Below are 18,894 nucleotides of genomic sequence, written 5' to 3'. Positions count from 1 at the left end.
TTCATGCGACACACACCTAGTTATGACAGTCAACATGATTCTCACGTCTCTGGTAAATGGTAATAATGTTCTCTTGTTATTTTGTTGGGTATGACAGTTAAGCCATTTAACTTTTCGAATTGCATGAACTTTTACAGATATCTCAGGGAGGCAAGTGCCCTTCTGCAGGCACCCTTATGTCTATGTCAAACCTTGTTCAACATACAACAAGCATTTAAGAAATGCAATACGTGAGTATACAAATAAAACAACAATGTGTAAAAATGTATAAAAAAGCAACTATATTTTGAATAGTTATTCCTTACAAAAATAACTTACATGGAATTCCATTTCTCACATTTTCTTCCAAGTTACACATCATTCTGAATTACATAATAAGATTAATGACTTAGAATGAATGACTTACTATATTTTTGTAGTTTAAAATGATTCTAAGAGCCTTGTTTATAAAGGCCAGAATAAAAACACCCTCTCCTTAACTATCTTGGTTTTGTACTTTTTTTTTAGACTGACATACTTTTCTTTAACCTTTCTTCACTCTGTTCGTATGTTTTGTGCTGCAGTTATATTACATAACTTGCTTGTATAACCCATGTAAATATCTAGCTTCTAACCAATATTAGGCTGTCGATGGCACAGTGGCAATGACATTACCTTCTAATCATGGACTCCAGGGTTCAATATTTTAAATAGTAAGTCATGATTAGCCTATCTGTGAAAAAAAGTTGGCTCCAACATTAGGCACCTCATTCAGTTCCTTCAATTTCGTGAAGGAAATCATACCATTTATCTCTAATGTGATGACACAATGAATTAGGAAAAACAAATGCATATATATGTGTAAAATGATTGGTGAGAATACCCTCTGGAACAGTGAATCTTTTTTCTTTGTCAGACTTCATTTTAGTGAAACATAAAATCACATATTGCCTAAAGAATTCATACAAAAATTACAACTACGTAATCTATTTTTGCAAACTAAAATGAGCAAAGTTTGCTATGAAAGCCACAGAGCTTCCAAAATATTTAGGTCTCACCAAAAACAAACGGATACACAATCCAAGTATCAACCTTGAAGAAATAAGAGGAAATAAAAGTACCTTTCGAAGGGAATATAATTTTCAACCAACTTTATGGCACACAAAAAACATCATTTGTAAATTAAATGTCATTTGTGTGGCAATGTGCGTAAGTAGATGTAGGAAAAATTGTTTTGGTTGAGCAGTGCACCCTTTTGTGTTTTCATACTTCACATATCATTTACAGATACAGTTGAGACTGTTTTATACGTAACTCAGTTCTGCGTAATTCTGTTTCATATGTAAGTTACTGTAGGACCCAGCAAAATATAATTTAAAAACGTGTTAATTTAACCTTGTTTGTACGTAATGTCTTTATACGTAACAACCTACAACAATGTCAAATAAGTGACAGTTTTCAGTTGTTACTGGTTGTCCGGCCATGGAGAACAGAAAGAGGAAAAGTTACACGCTTGACCAGAAAGTAAAACTTACGGGAAGTATATGTCAATCTACATAAAACTAAAACTGAAATATCTGCAGATTTAGGCATCACTTACACCACACTTTGCAGTCATTAGTGCATTAGTGCATTTTACGAGATTGTTTTTAATTGGATAGTAAATCCATAAAACTATAGTGTCTACTGTAGTATTTCAGTATCAAAGTGTTCACTAATAATATGGCAAATGTAATGTATTTATCAATCATCAAACTTTTAAATTTGTTAATTTGCCACTTTATGACAGAAATAATCTGTATTATACTGTATCTTGTTCCTCAAATTAGGTACAATTACAGTATTTTAATAATGATATAACACAGTATCTATTAGTAAGTAATTCTGTTATTGTATTTTTCTCTTCACCTTGACAAATATATAACTCAGGCTCAACTGTATACACAAGTGTGTGCACATAGTTTGAACATTGTTCATTCAGGTTCAGTTATATTTAGGCTTCCTTAAAAACCATCATTTTTCATGCCACAGAAATAAGTTGAAAACATTCTTTCCATTAAACGCCTATCTTGTTGAGGGTGGAATAAGGATTGCATGGCCTGACCCTGTTTTGTCCATCTCAGTTGCCACAAATTTTAAGCTACTTTGTGTGTCTTTTCGTGTCTCAGTAGGTAACGTCTTGTGGTGAACGACTTTCCACATGTGCAGGAGAACACCTTCTCGGTTGCATGTGTTTCCCTGTGCAACTGCATGTGGTCCTTCCTTTTAAAGGACTTATTACACACATCACAGGTGAATGGCTTGTCACTCCTGTGGCAGAGACCATGAGTCTCCAAGCTGTGAGTCGTGCTGAACATCTTGCCACATTTGTTACATTGGTACATCTTGCGCTTCTCATGAGTCGAATGCTGATGTTTCTCTAACAGCTCCCTAGAAGGAAATACTACTTGGCATGTTTTGCATTTGACTTCTTCATGCTGTGCGTAAAGAGCATGCAATATGAAATCGGTATTATTTGAAAAAAGTTTAAAACATTTTTCACACTGTAAGATGGTGTCGGTTCCATAAGGTACGCTGTTGTTTGGACCGCACCCAGAAAGAATTAATGCATCTCCCTCATTGTAGCTTTGACCATCGCCTGGAAGCAGCCCCCTGCAGGGAAAAAATACATTTTTAGTTTGCATAGCATGAACATCAATCATTATAAAATTAATAGAAAGAGTAACAATACAGTGGTACTTCGATTGTATGTTTTTCAGGGAACCAAGATGAAAAAGCTTAAAGGGAAATAGTACATTATTATATTCTATTGGCACACTGAAGATTGATTTGATTTATTTTACTTTGCATTTATGACACTTTGGCTAATCGCAAAGTTGAGGGTGAGTGTTATACTGAAAGAGAGTCTCACAAAACACCCATGCCTAGCTTCGGATTCGGTCTCAGGACTCTTGGCATCACAGTGTGCTGTGCTAACTACTCTGCCATTGAGATGGGCCATGAAGATTGAATTAATAATGTGGGGAAAATGTAAAATATGGTATGTAAAATCGAAGTTCCAGTGTATTTTTAAGTGTATTAAAAAAAAGAAGAAAAAAAAGACTACCTTTCAAATCCACACACAAGAACAAAATTAAGACAGCTGATACAGTTTTTTCATTTTGCAGTATACATATGGCACACAAATGACATTAATATTGGTTGGAAAGATCAAGTAATGACAATGGTTTCCTTTTCAGGGAACTAGGCAACACTGCATCATGTGCACAAACCATAAATTCTTGGATTTAGCTTGCTTTGCCTATCCAATATGTTGTACCAAGTGCACTTCTGTACACCAACTGATTTCAGGGCCATTGGTGCATATATATATATCCCGAGTCTGGTCAAGAACAACTTTTCTCAAAACACACTTTACCTTTCATCTGGTCTGTGTAAGGAACACACATGAAGGCAGGGGCAGCACCAAAGGGGTGCTGTTGTTACTTTGAGCGTAGAATGTTAGGTATTGAAGTGATACAGCTTTATTGTATTTCAACAGGCAATCCATTGGTCCTGAAAGAGAAATCGTATTTACGTTCCTGTAGTGGCCATGATCTATACAAATATCAGCGGCTGTTGTCTTTCATCACCATTGTGTTATTTTGCTTGCAAATAGTAGAACTTCAGGTTTCATAGTGATTTTGTTTCATCCAATGCACACAAATTGAACACTCAGCAGTGACCTCTGATATTTGTGCATTGTGAAAAAGTACAAAAAGACAACAAACTGTTTATCGACAAAATGTTAGTTTAGATGTTTATGGAAAGGATATAAGGTTAATCTAGTTTCTATTTAAATAGTGGACTCGAGCCTGAATGTGGCACATCCACTCCAAAGTATTTTAAATTAAATTTCAATTTTATGATTTGCATAACCACTACAACAATAAAAAAGATAAAATAAAAGTTCCTGGAAAGATATGAAATCATACTCTGCCCCCCCCCCCCAAAATCCGGAAAAAATCCTTGCATGCATGTTTGATGTTTTCTATATTTAGAATAGCGCACCCCCCAAATTTCATTCCACACCCCGTCAGTACACCAATATCATTATTCTTTGCGCCGCCACTGGATGAAGGATGTCAGGAGTGGATGGGAACCTCCTAATGTGTCCGCCCAAAATAAAAAAAGTGCAAACTATCATTCAAATAATGAAAATAATATCCATGTTTTAAAAAGTGGTTTGAATTGACCCATTCTCTCTCTCTCTCTCTCTCTCCAAAACAATATGATATTGTTTACTATAATAATCAGTAATCACATGGTAAAGATGTTCACTTTATAAATCGCACAGAGCTCCTCCACAAATCAGCCCACATTTATCCCCTCCTGGACATAACCTCAATCACTAATGCACTCTTCTTCTACTCACAAGGCTTATTTGTATGTATATTTACAATGTCTATTATATCTCTTATGTTTGTTGTATCACATGCAGAGATATAACCTTGTATTTTATTACATAATTGCTTACTTTCATTATTTAAATAATATAAATATCATCACACTGATTGGAAAACCTGTGTGACAGTGATAAAGAATACTCAGAAACTATAATGTTAAATTTCATCTTCATATACCTAATAGTTTCTGTGAAAAAAGGAATATGAAGTTATGACAATTAGGCTAACATTGTCCAGATAGGCAATTGAAACACCCCTTTACACTAGGTGTTGGGTTAATAAAAGAACATCTACAGTTTATTCCGAGAAGTTTATTAACGTTCTCACTTGGAAGAACACAAGTGCTACAAAAAAAAAAAATATTCGAGAACCAAAACAGTTGAACATCGATAGTGCAGCTTTGCACAGACTACAACCTATGTAGTATATCAACTCTTGAATCTCTCGTTTATACACTTTACGTGTTTATTGACAAAAACACCCTACATAAACCCCCCCTTTTTTCAATTAATAATAAAGTGTATATCATCATAATTACTCACCCATCATATTCATTAAGTTACAATTCCAACTTTATACCTGTTTGAGGTTTTGTTAATGTATCTGCAATCATGTCTTCTGAAGCACAGTACTTAAATGTTACTTCACCTTTATAATACAGATCATGTACAAAATGCTATTTTACATCAATATGTTTAGTTCTCAAACTAACCCTTTCATTTTTAATTAATTTGATACAACTTTGATAATCTTCATTTATGATAATTGGATAATCACATTTTATTATCCATATCATTTAACACATATTTTATCCATTTTGCTTCTTTACATGCTTCTGCAATTGCCAAATACTCAGCTTCAGTGGAAGATAATGAAACATAAAATTGTTTTCTACAAGCCCAGTTTATCATACCTCCCTTATACATAAATACGTAATCACTGTTCTAGTTGATACATCCCCAGCCCAATCAGCATATGCGTAACCTAACAAATAATAATTTTCAAATTCAAATTTGTTTCCTAATTTTAACTTATATGAATAAGTCCCCTTTATATAACGAAAAATTCTTCTTACTTCAATCCAATCAGCTTTAGTAGGATAACTGACCTTTAGACTCAAAATTGACACACTTGCGGATACGTCTGGTCTAGTATTTATACTTATGTACAATAATGTTCCAATAGCTTGTCTGTATTGCTCATTACTTGGTAATGGTTCACAAGTTTCTGTATATTTAATGTATCCAGGATCCAGTGGAATTTTTGATGATTTCGCATCTTCCAATCCAAATTGTTTCATTAACTTCCCTATGTAACTACTAGCATTTTGTAGGTTTGGTGTGTATTACTCATAATTCCAGAATATAAAAAAGACGTTAAAAACTGTACTTACGTATGCGAGTATGTTGTTCCTATTTTCCTTTCTTTAGAACTACGTTTCGGGGACTAACTATCCCCTTCTTCAGGTTCGTATAAAAAACTAGGCACTTAACATGGTACCACGTCGAAATGTAATAAAAGGATTGTGGACAAGGGTTGGTGTGGATACATTTAAGATATTATAACCTCCCTCTAGACATATTTAAAAACTCGTCGTTCTCTAAATTGTGCAAGTTTTTAGAGAACGACGAGTTTTTAAATACGTATAGAGGGAGGTTATAATATCTTAAATGTATCCACACCAACCCTTGTCCACAATCCTTTTATTACATTTCGACATGGTACCATGTCAAGTGCCTAGTTTTTTATACGAACCTGAAGAAGGGGATAGTTAGTCCCCGAAACGTAGTTCTAAAGAAAGGAAAATAGGAACAACATACTCGCATACGTAAGTACAGTTTTTAACGTCTTTTTATACTATGTAATTACTTTGATGAAGAGCAAAAATTCCATCCTTACTTCTCTCAACTTGAATTCCCAGATAACAACTAATATCACCAAGACAATTAATCTGAAATTTCTTTGACATTAACATTGCTACATCATTAATCAAATCAACATTTGTACATGCAATCACAAGATCATCTACATACATTAGAATATAGATCATATTCCCATCAACTGATTTTGTATAAAGACATGGATCTGCCTCACCTCTTTTGAAATCATTCTTAACCAAAAATTCCTCCATTTTATTATACCAATGATCTTGTGGCTTGTTTAACCCATATATGCTTTTCTTCATTCTGCATACATATTCTTCTTTCCCAGGTTGTTTTATGTATATTTCTTTATCTAAATCACCATACAAAAATGCTGTCTTTACATCAAAATGCTTGACTGACATATTCATTTGTCCTGCAACTGTTAAAAGAACCCTGAATGTTGCTTGTTTTCCAACTGGTGCAAACACTTGATCATAATCATCACCATAGATTTGTGAATATCCTTGAGCAACTAGTCTGGCTTTATAACGAGTCACTTTTCCTTGTGCATCTTCTTTAATGGTATACACCCAGAGGCATGGCGTGCATGTAGCTGCCATTACCGCAGGTAACAACAAAATATAAAGAATTGAAGAACCTGTCTTAAAATATTATTACATACATAAACTGATAATATTGTTCGTAAAGTAAATATTGCAGACTGACATTTTTTCTGACACCAGCAAAAGCGAAGAGGAGGACTGATCCGGTACCCTCCTCAGGCAACATGAGGAAAGGGTCCTGAGCCCACCCAAGGAAGACTTCGCATTGCAGCAAAGACTGACCGTGGGAGGAGGAGGCGGGTTATTTTTATGCCTGTTTAGCCGCCACAGTTGCCGGTGATCCTAACCGGATACAGATCAGTGTTGCCATATTCAATTGACAGAAAAGAGCTAAGTCGCCTAATCTGGTCTACCTTTGAAGGTGTCCACTCACACTGGGGAACCATGGCGCAGTGGTTGCGTCGCTGCCTTGTAATCAAGGGGTCCCGGGTTCGATACCCGGTGGAGGCACAAGTGGTTCGGATCCCACTTTAAACAGTAGATCCAGTCCCGATTAGCCTTACTGTGCATAAAGTTGACATAAAATGCCAAATCAAAATTTAAAATAACGAAATCACACTGGGAAAAAGCAAACTACCAAGTGATATTTTGTATTTACACTAAATATTAGCGATTACGAAAGTCCTCTTTGTCCTTCTTTGACATCATGGGCGAGAAGGAGAGGAGAGGAGAGGGATGGGGATGGTCAAGGGGTCCGCTGTCCTTCTAAAAATGTCAACCTAAAATTCAATATTTCACACATATATTATTTCCGTTACAGGAATTTGTGATAATTTTTGAAAGGGCCGATTGAGATTGACATACGTTGCGATAAATTCGGATTGAAGCAATGTTTTTGAGGTGGTAGAACTGTTTTTGGGTGAAAACATTACTTACAAGCATAATTTCCCGATTCTTATCTTAGCACTCTCTGAAGTGTCAGGTGTCGCAGGTTCGAATCCTCAGCAAGAAATGGTTATTTCAATGTTTGTTATTATTTTACTTACAGAATTATAAAAATTAATAATTACATACACAAAGAAATAATAATTTTATTTCAATAATTCACCATGCATCCTCATCGTCACGATTATCCTATAAAGCGAAAGCCTTAAAGGTAGCAAGGGACGTAAAATATACGAAATAGTAGTGGTGTCAGAAATGAGATTTCAGTGGATTTAGCGAAACATGGGAGTGGGAGTAGTTAGGAAACAGATGAAGACTACATCTACTCTACATACGTCTTATTTGAAACGAAAAGTTTCGCGATTTGGGCAAATCTGGTTTCAAAAGAACTAAGACGGCAACAGTAGTAGAACTGGACTTCTTGCAGTGTATGGTTCCGAAGGAAATATTGGCTATTGGGGAAGCGCCGATGCTGAGAGGGGAGGGGGCAAGGAAAGGGGGGGGTGCTTCACGTATTACAAAAGTAAACAACTGTTGGCGGGAGGGACTGTGCAGTGCGAGATTTGTGAGTGGTGTCTTTTATCTTTGTGTTGTTTTCGGGCATTGTCAATTAATTAACAAGTGGAATGGAGCTTGCTCCGAGTTCCGAGGTGGCGGGTTCATCCTATCTGAACAGTGTGTGTAGTAATTGTGCGATAGAAGATATTTCTGTAGTATCAAATTATGCATTTCTTTATTAGGCTAATGTTTATTGTGTCTACAACCAATGTTTGCGATTTCACTTCAGTGCTTAAGCCAACATTTCTTTTCCTGATTAATAACTTTACCAAAATGTAGTATCGAATTGCAGTCGTACCAGAATAATACAAACTACTTGGAAAACATGGGGGGGGGGGGGGCATGAGGTGGGGAGGCGCCCAAGTCTTACTGCTCCTCCCTTAAATGTCCTACTGATAACCGGTAACACTTTTAAAAATCCCACACCACGCCACTGTATACACCCATTTACTACCAATTACATTTCTTCCATTTACTGGTTGAACTAGTTCCCAAGTTTTATTTTCTTTTAATGAGTTCATTTCTTCATTCATTCCTGTCTCCCATTTATCATTATCAGGTCCTCTTCAAAAGATGTTGGTAACTTTCTTTCCACAGTGACCTTTTGTAGATATCTAGTAGGTAATTGTCCTTTTGTTGTACGAGCAGATTTCCTGATAACATCTGGTGTCCTTTTATTTACTTTGATATCTGTATGTTCATCAGTTTTTGAATCACAAATTAGTTCTGAATCACTCTTCACTTCCTTATTACCAAAATGTGAATGCACTTCTGGTTCCTCTTCAAGAATGTCCACGGATAATTCACAATCAGTATTTTGATTAGAATTCCCCCAGCCATCAGAATTTTGGATAGGTTTCAAAGTTAAAATTACATGACTTGAGTTTTTAATAAATTTACAGTCTCTGCCTATGTAAATCTTATCTGATGTCATATCTAGTAACCTATATCCTTTATATCCAACTAAGACAAGTTTCTTTCCTTTAATGTCCATCTTGTGTTGATGACTTAGAATCATAGCATATCCAACACTGCCAAACACTTTCACATGACCCTTGTATGGTTGCTTTCCATACCATTTTTCATATGAGTAGTTTCCAATAGCTTTGTGGGTAACTTGTTCTGTAAGTAATTTGCTGTATTTATAGGTTCACCTCATTACTTCTTGTGCATGCCAGCATCAATTATCATGCACCAAGCCATTTCAACTAAACTTGTTTTCCCTTTCCGCAACGCCGTTCTGTTGTGGGGTATATGGTACTGTAGTTTGATGTTCTATTCCTTCCCTTTTGAAGAAATCTTTCAATTTTTCTTTACTCTCCCCCATTATCAGTCCTGATTACTTTAGGTTTGCTTTTAAATTTGTTTTTCACATACTGTACAAATTCCTGTAACTTATCTTCAACTTCACTCTTTTTCTTCATTAGATATATCATAGTAAACCTACTAAAATCATCTATAAATGTAAGTATATATTTGTTCCCACTAGGAGTTTCAATGTCCATCGGACCACATACGTCTGAATGCACTATATTTACTAATTCCTTTGATTTTTCAGTTTTCAATTTTGGAAATGATTTACGAGAAATTTTACCTTGAATACATTCCTCACAAATTTTAATTACATTACATGCATCAATATCAACACCTTGGACTAAATTTCCTTTACCAAGATTTTTAACAATTGTTGCATCTCTGTGTCCTAACCTACGATGCCAAAGGTGAATACATTTCCTGTCATTTTCATGACTTACTTGTGCAATTGATTTACAGATTCTACATTTGAAATACTATTAAACTTATATAAATTATTTTTCAGATCTGCTGATGCAACAGCTTTTCCATCTTTACTAATGATACATGTGTTATTGTGAAATTCAACATTTAAACTTTTTTCAGTAAGACATTTCACCGATAGTAAATTACCATGCAATTCAGGTACATACAACATAGATTTTACTAATACATCCTGTATACCTTTATCATGTAAACATTATACTACACCTTCACCCATTCCTTGTGATTTCAAACTACTTCCATCTGCAAGATATATTTCATTTGTTATACTTGAATTAAATGTGGCAAAAAATTACTTGTCACTGGTCATATGACATGTGGCTGCTGAATCAATGTACCATTTGTCTTTACCTGTACCTTTTTCACTTGCTTCAAAACACAGAAAATAAACATTATCACAATCAGAACCACTTTCATTATCTCTTTTTTCACTTTCTTCAACGTTACTCACCTGGTTTGCTATATACACAATTTTCCTTTTATGTGCCTTGTACTTAAAATATGCACGTTTACAGTGAACTAGCTTTTTACAAAAATAACAGACACTTTTCACATTATCGGATTTCACTTTAAGAGCACTTTCTGAATAAACACCACTGTCAGTTTTGGCTTCCTTTCTTCTCTTATATTCATGTATGAGCTTTCCTTTCACCATTTCTAAAGTTAGGTCTTCTTCCGATCTCGTCTCCAGTGCAGTAATTAGCGTATCATAACTGTCCGGCAGGCTACACAACAACATTGCTACTTGCAAATGTTCCACTAAATTTTCACCAAAAGCTGCAACTTGATCCACAATATCCAACATTGCATTAATGTGCTGCTCCATGTCGCCATTTTCACTAAGCTCTAAGCAGCACAATTTCTTCAATAAATACACTTTAGTTGTGAGACTTGATTTTTCATGATACCGTTTCAAACAATCCCAATATCCTTTCGCTGTTTCCTGCTTTCTTACATGAACAAGTTGATCGTCTTCCAGCAAAAGTCCAATGGTGGCCCTAGCTTTTCCGTCTTTTTTCTTCCATTCCTCGTCCGGTTCTTTCGGCCACACACCCGTCACTACATCCAACAATTCTTCCCTTAGAAGTAGTAACTCCAATTTGTACTTCCACGTTTGATAGTTCCTGTTAACTTCTGTATAGTCGATTTCACAGACTCCATTTTCACAGTCCGTATTCAAACATGAACAGCAGCACTACCTCGTTTTCCTTATTACAACTGCATTAGACGTGTTCTCAGTGTTCTGGGCCCATAACCTATGTTGGGTTAATAAAATAAGATCTACAGTTTATTCCGAGAAGTTTATTGAGCTTCTCCCTCGGACGAACACAAGTGATACAAAAAAAAATATTCAAGAACCAAAACAGTTGAACATCGATAGTGCAGCTTTGCACAGACTACACCCCATGTAGTATATCAACTCTTAAATCTCTCGTTTATACACTTTACATGTTTACACCCTACAGAAGGATGGGACCCGTCATTTTGACGCGTGACACAATTTTTGTTGTAATTTTTACAATATTAATTTTACTCCACAGCTTCCACGTTCTGCGACTTTTAACAAATACTAAAACATTACACTTGTGTAAAAAGTTAAAATTTTATCTCACATGTGAAGGTTACTACCTAGGTATATTGGATTGATTGATTTAGTTTATTTTACTTAGAGTTTTGTGCCTCTTGGCTAATTTGTGAAGATGGGGATGAGTGATGAAATTGATGAATGGACATTCAGAAACAACCAATCCCGAGCAGGATTCGAACCCGGGACCTACTACATTGGACTAATAGGTAACAAGGAAATCACCATCTTCCTAGTGTTAAGGCACCCTCAAATGCATTGGTGTGCGCACACCCTTTATGCTCAACTTTCTCCACGATATTAGCCAGGCAACAAAGAACTTCCCAGCACATACACTAGACTCTCGCTAATCCAGCCATTCCTTGCACATATGGGTGCCAGATTCGTGGAAGTGCCGGATTATTGAGAGGGTCGGAAATTACGTATTAATATGTAGTTTAAACACATAGGGACTATACATGCTGTACTTTACGTGTTTCCTTTTAGAAGCCATAGTATGTACTGAACTTTACTGTAAGAAAGTCACAATTTCAAATACTGTACGTATGTATAGCATTGTTTAACATTTTTAATTAACAACATTGTTGAACACGATAATTCATTGTTGTGCGCGTCATTTCTGCTTGAGTGACTACAGGCCGGATGTGGGCCGGACTATTGAGGGCCGGATTAGCGAGAGTCTAGTGTATTTATAAAGCATTTACAGAGCAAATAGATTGCTTGTGATGGAATAAAAAAAAAAAATCACTGTATTAACAGAATCAAAAGTTTACAAAAGTTTTATTTTACAAAGTGTACATTATTAACAAAAAAACGTTTCTATCAAAACAGGAATGTCATACGAAAAAGAAAATAAAAAAATAAATGGACAGTCATATTAACATTTGTCTAAACCAAAATACTGGCAATACATCACAGCACAACATACACAGATACCTTACTCAAACTGGAGGAATTCGTCACTCATTTAATACCAGACTCCATAAAATTATTTTAACCATAGTGAGATCAGTATGGTATTTATATAAGGTACATTATAACAAGCACATGTCATGGTTGTTAGTGCTACATTTTTTTCTGAGAGTTGCAAAAAATGTTATAATTGTAATTTAATAATATAAAAAGTAAACAAATTAATTTTGCTCCTTTTTAGCATGGCCTAATTCCTGGATAGAAAAGTGGGAGATGTAGAGACATGAACAACAGCGACCCTTTATCTCTAATTTATCATGCAAAGATCCATTATACAGGGTTAGTGTAAAATAAATAAGACACTTTCAACATTTTAGAGAAACTGAAGTATTATTGGTTTTTTAGTATGTCTAAGTTTGTATGACTTACAGATGTTCTATGTGTGAGCCATTTGTTGTACACTTGTTCCTCTAATATGTATGGTCTCCCAGAATAACCAGTGTTCTTAAATTTCTAGCTCCAATCATAGATGGGCTGCCCTAACAACGAAGGTATACCATACAGTGTTTTAAAATGCCACCATATAACAGTAACAAGAGTTTGTTGTCCTTAATTCTAGCATTCAAAAAACTTTCTCTACTAGCAGCCATTTTGCTGCATGGAGCAAAGAATGGTAGTCGTAAAAAAAACTTTCATCCCACCTCTATACCACTACACATATTGTGCATCTTATCTGTGTAACGGTTTTGGTTCTATGAAGTAATGAAAATGCCTATTTTATAGTAACCCTGTATAATTGACAAATATTTCACCACCACCTAAAAGTTTATTCTCATAAGTGATGTAATAAAAAAATAAATTACATAATTAGGAACTCATTAAAAAATAGTGTACGGTGTACGTTTTTTTTATGAATATTCTTAAGGACCAACTAAATTGACAGTACTATGGGTATAAGTCACAGGCTATTACAACAATAAAATTATTAGGACCAGCACTGGGAGCAAGTGTATGTGAATTATACCTATTGCAGCTTCATTGTCCTTGTAGTGACTAGATCATGAATATTCATATACTTCAATATAAAATAAAGAAAAAGGAAGAAATGATGTGGACAAAGTATCAGTTTCAACACATACAAGTCAATAATTTCTCACTTGAGTTCATTATTATAGATGACACTGTCATTCTAACATGCATGTCCATTATAATTGTTGAATTGTTGTTTTAAGTTCACTTTATGCACAGAAAGGCTAATCAGGACAGGACCTACAGTTTAAAGTGGGATCCCAACCACTGTGCCATGTGCCTCCACCAGGTATCGAACCTGGGACCCCTTGATTACCAGGTGACATCATCAGGAAGGTCCCTTCATTATGATTGTGTTTGGGCAAGTGGTACATGGAGTTTGTTCAAAGGAACTACACAAATAGACCTACAACAGAATGGAAATCAATAATTATGCTATCCATTAAGAAAAAAAAACCTCCTCCTATAAGCTGTTACTATCAAATATTCCACGCCATGGTATGTACATAATCTATTGTCCTTCACTTCTCCAAAAGCAATTTGGACTTTCCTGTTTCATTGATGGAGACATGGATCCAGAAACTAGTGCACATGATTTGTCAATGGGTAAAGATAATGAACAATGTCCACTTAACACTTACAATGCATTATTTAACACATTTTATTATTTTATTCAAAATATTTCAACTGCGTCAACAATAAAAATATTATAAATAAAATACTATTCTCATGCAAGTTCCAACAGCACTTTTACAGGCTTTTCATCAACTCCTCATTGAACTAGACAGGTATAAAAAAATAGATATACAGTAACTAAAAATATTCCCATGATTCAAATTTCAATGTTCCTTACTGCAAACTACAGCGCCTTCAATACATAGTGTGGAAAACGACTCAAGAAACTGGATCCTGAGATGGATGACAACATACATGACAATGCGATCAGTATCCCAAATAATTTTCTTAGGAAAGTAATGCGGCTTAGTTAGTTTTTGGAATATATTGTGTAGATTTGTTTGTCTTGAAAGATGGTAAGTGAATTGATGGAAACAGTTATATTTGTGGAGTGATTTGTAGTCACGAAAATGGCATTCATTTGGAAAGAAAAGTAAAATAAAATAAATAAATAAATAGCATGTGTAACACAAGAAGAAACATTGCAATGAGATTCCAGGCGTCAGGTGTTGGATTCTGTACTAGAGTATATTTTTCTATGTTATTAGAATATAAATAGTATCCTGTGACATATAAACCACATGTTGCTTGGAAGCGAGCAGTCGGTAACCAATGCAGCCTTTCAAACCGTAGGGATACAAGATCTGACTGCACTGTTTCCTCAAGGAGATTTTAGACCAAAGCGGCACGCAACAAACAATATGGGGATATCACACCAAAGTGACACGGGTCCTTCGGTCCAAGGCAGCTTTCAGACTGAAGTGACACACAACACATGTCCCTAGGAAATGAGCCAATCAAGAGCAATATTTTGTACCTTAGCGGCATGATGGGCAGCACAGGCCAGGATTCTGTTGGTGAAATCCTCAAGTGACAACTATCGCGTGTCGCTTCAGTGTGCAATCTCCCTAAAGCAACATATCATCGTATCGTATCACGCATGCGCGAACAACAAAGCACGGGAACACGTTGCAAACTATTGAGGAAATGGCCCAGTTTGAGCGACACGTGCAGCTTATCATGTCACCTAGATCTGTTGGTGTAATTTGAGGCTTATCGTGTAGCCCAGATCTGTTGTTCTCACAATTAGCAGCAAACGCTTGCTAATATACTGAATGCACCATGTTGCTTGTCACTTCGTTGGGACTTCCCCCGGTGGCGAGTCACTTTGTTCTGAGTATCCTTCCTTTAAGGAGCTTTCTGACCAAAGTAACAAGCAGCATGCAAATATGAACGTATGCTGAACGGTTTGCTGGACCCTCATGCGCAATTTAAGCTATTTTACAGTCTGGAAGTGTCTGTGTCACTAGTCACATCAGTGTGAATATCCTGTGTCGCATTGGTCTGAAAGATTCCTTACACTCATGTCGATGGCACTAAGGTTTTCCTTTGTAGTTTCATGCAATCATTAGCTATCATCATCGCCGCGATTAGTTTCAAGCGGAAGAAAAGCGACAGTAAATATAAAAAATATAAATGCTTCAGTGTGTATTTATTTTAAAGAAATGATGATGATGATAATAATAATGAACTTAATTCATATACAAAAATTTAGAGTTACCAAGAGCATTCTACGCGTATATTTTCTCCTGTATTATTAATGAAAGTCATGATAACAGATGTGGTAGACTGTCTAGAATGTCCGTTAATATCTTCATGACCACTGTACCAAATATAGCAATTATCACATTCATAGAAATGCTTCATGTAAAAGAATCACACGTTGCAGCGTAAAGTCAATTTACTTCTATTATAAGCATATGAATACCACGAAGTGGGACCGACACCAGCACCTCTAGTGGTATCATATTCGAGTGGAACCCGTCAAGAGAGTTTTCCACACTACATATTCAAGGCGCTGTACTGCAAACAAATGATTGATTTGTTTTACTTTATGTTTCTGCCACTTTTGGCTAATTGCAAAGATGGGGATGAGTAATGATATGATGATACTGATGAATGGACACTCATAAATGACCAGGCCATGATTTGAACCTGGGAACCCTGGTGTTGTAACGTGATTTGGTAACCACTCTGCCATGGAGGCCGGCATTACTGCAAACACCTGTAAATGATGCTAATTGGGATCAATCTTCAAAGAGGTGTTCAAATCCTGTTGAAACTAAAGTCACACCACACAAAGTAACCCGAGAAAAGAAGATTAGTCATCATGAAGATAATGACGATGCAGTAGCTTTTCAGAAACAGTTTCTAAATTTGAGATGTTCAAAGTTTCAGTACAAACTCCACCAGATTCACACGTGTCTATTAGTGAATATGAACCTTCACACAGTGTGAAGATTCACCTGAACACAATTCATGCAAGTGCCCCAGAAGGCTCCAAACTTGCAAATCCCTCAGTGACCTTAATTTGAAACTGCATCAAGGTGACCCTAAGCTGCAAACATCAGAGATTGAGCAAAGTTGTAGATGCCTCAGGTGATCCTACATTGGAAACACTTCTGAATTACACTAGAACCGAAACATTTCTACATGATGCTAGACTCCAAATGCCACAAAGTGAATCTCCATTGCATGTGCCTAAAAATCAGTCTTGCCGCCAAAGGACAAGGTCTCCAAAAGACAGAGTCTCAGAAAGATTGTGTTACTAAGAGACAGGATCCGCAAAAGATGGCATTGCAACAGGACAGGGGTCTGCAAAAGACAGTGTCTCCTAACGGCTCTTTGTGTATGCTACAAAGTGAAGTTGGTTTGTATATGTCTCAAAGTGAACATATATAAGCATAACCAATACAGAAATATAGTCTAGTAATACTATACTTCTGTCCTGGTGTCTGTGATGTAGGGAACATACTGCCATGTCAAGAATCGAGGTTTCAAATCTCAGACAAAGTATGCAAATTCCAACAGTCTTTCATCAACTCCTAATTGAACTAAATACAGGCATAAAATGGGTATATAGTAACTAAAAATACATAGTCATATGGCACAAATATGGTTCAATAAAAAGGTACAACAACAGACAAATACATATTCAGTCTCCAATAACAACAATTGACCTTATGTGTGTTTGAAAGACAAGAGCACACACTAAAAGATTCCCGATCTTCCTCCAGTTTGTATAAATGTATTCTGCGTCTAGTTTACTAGGCAAAATGTTTTGCAATTTTTCAACACCTATATTTTAGTGTGCAGTTTCTGGTGGCGGAGTAAATAGTACTTCACACTGAACGGTTTTCCGCAAAAGCCACACGTGTAACATTTAACAGTATTGTGTATCTCTTTGTGTTTCGCCAGGTGATCTTTCCGCTTGAACCCTTTCCCGCACACATTGCACGCATGAGGTTTCTCAAAATTATGGATAAGATAATGTTGCTTTAAGCAGTATTTCTTGGCGAAAAACTTCCCGCAGAAATTACACCCGAACTGTCTGTTGGACAGATGCATCACCATGTGTCGATCCAGGAGGTCTTTACCCTGGAACTGCTTCTGGCACACGCCACAAGTGAACAGTTCGGCTTCGCCGTAATGGTCTGCCGTGTGGAGGATGAACTCTATGCTGTTTTGAAACACAGTGCCACATACTTCGCAATGAAGCTGCCAATCTTCTGCATTGCCGAAGTCTTGGCTGCAGTGGTTGGTCATTCCATCAATGGCATGTGACCTGAAAATGACAGAAGTTAGGTTTTTAACTTTGCTGCATGGTCTCTGGGTCACTTGTTCTTCTTTTAGAACGAAATTATCACAGCACATTACTTACAAATATGTAAATAGACAATAAAAGAAAGATGAACAGGAAACATTCAAGAACTATGAAAAATATTTTGATGGCTGCACTGACATTTTGAGAAATGATATGCCTCTCATCTTCAGGGGGACATACAGGGTGAACAGAAACTATAGGGACAAATTCACGAGGTGATTCCTGACAGGTAAAGGAACAAAAAAGTTCATATCAACATATGTCTGGAAATGGACGGTGAGTCTGCAATAAAGTAATTAGTACCGGTACACATTACATGGAATGACTTTCATCCATGTTACAACAGGTGTTCAAAGTGGCCTCCATGGGATGCAATGCAAGCATCCACACGTCGCATCATGGATTGCCTCACTCGTTCGAATGTTCCTGCCTGTACCCGAATAGCATCACAGGCTACACGGACACGCTGTTCAAGGGTTTGCACATCAGGAACTGTCTCAGCATACACAACACTTTTCAGATGCCCCACAAGTAAAATTCAAGGGGGTTTAAGTCCGGTGATCGAGCGGGCCATGCCACAGGGCCTCCTTGTCTGATCAATCTCCTGGGGAAGGTGGTGTTGAGGTGTTGACAAACAAAATTGCGAAAGTGGGCTGGTGCTCCATCATGCATCAGCCACATTACCTTGTCGTAATGCCAAAGGCACATTCTGAAGCAAAAGAGGCAAGAGTGTTTTGCAGGAATTCCAGATACGTCTGTCTGTTATGGCGTTGTGGAAGAACAAATGGTCCAAGTAGGTGGTCGCCAATAATACCTGGCCAAACATCAATGCTGATGAGACGATTCAACCATTCCCGAGGATTGGCTGTAGCCCACA

The 18,894-nt window shown here is 36.5% G+C and overlaps 1 protein-coding gene across 3 annotated transcripts in view; it reads right to left on the bottom strand.

Moving 5' to 3' along the window:
• Positions 1 to 336: 336 nt before the first annotated feature.
• Positions 337 to 18,894, bottom strand: part of LOC145996598 (uncharacterized) — a 60,102-nt gene continuing 41,544 nt past the window's right edge. For 2 of the 3 annotated variants that reach the window (XM_083133159.1, XM_083133163.1), the window contains one exon: positions 337 to 2,631. In XM_083133159.1, coding sequence (XP_082989285.1) covers positions 2,115 to 2,631 — 517 coding nt within the window. In that variant the 3' untranslated portion in view covers positions 337 to 2,114. Of the gene's footprint in view, positions 2,632 to 12,538; positions 17,979 to 18,894 lie in introns of those variants that run through there. The other variant, XM_083133160.1, reaches the window with a different exon arrangement.

Source organism: Lepisma saccharinum, chromosome 12, assembly GCF_977018435.1.
Source record: "Lepisma saccharinum chromosome 12, izLepSacc3.1, whole genome shotgun sequence".
In the NCBI taxonomy this organism is placed as follows: Eukaryota; Metazoa; Arthropoda; class Insecta; order Zygentoma; family Lepismatidae; genus Lepisma; species Lepisma saccharinum.
The sequence above is the reverse complement of the archived record's forward strand: the minus strand, read 5'-3'. Positions and strand labels throughout refer to the sequence as shown.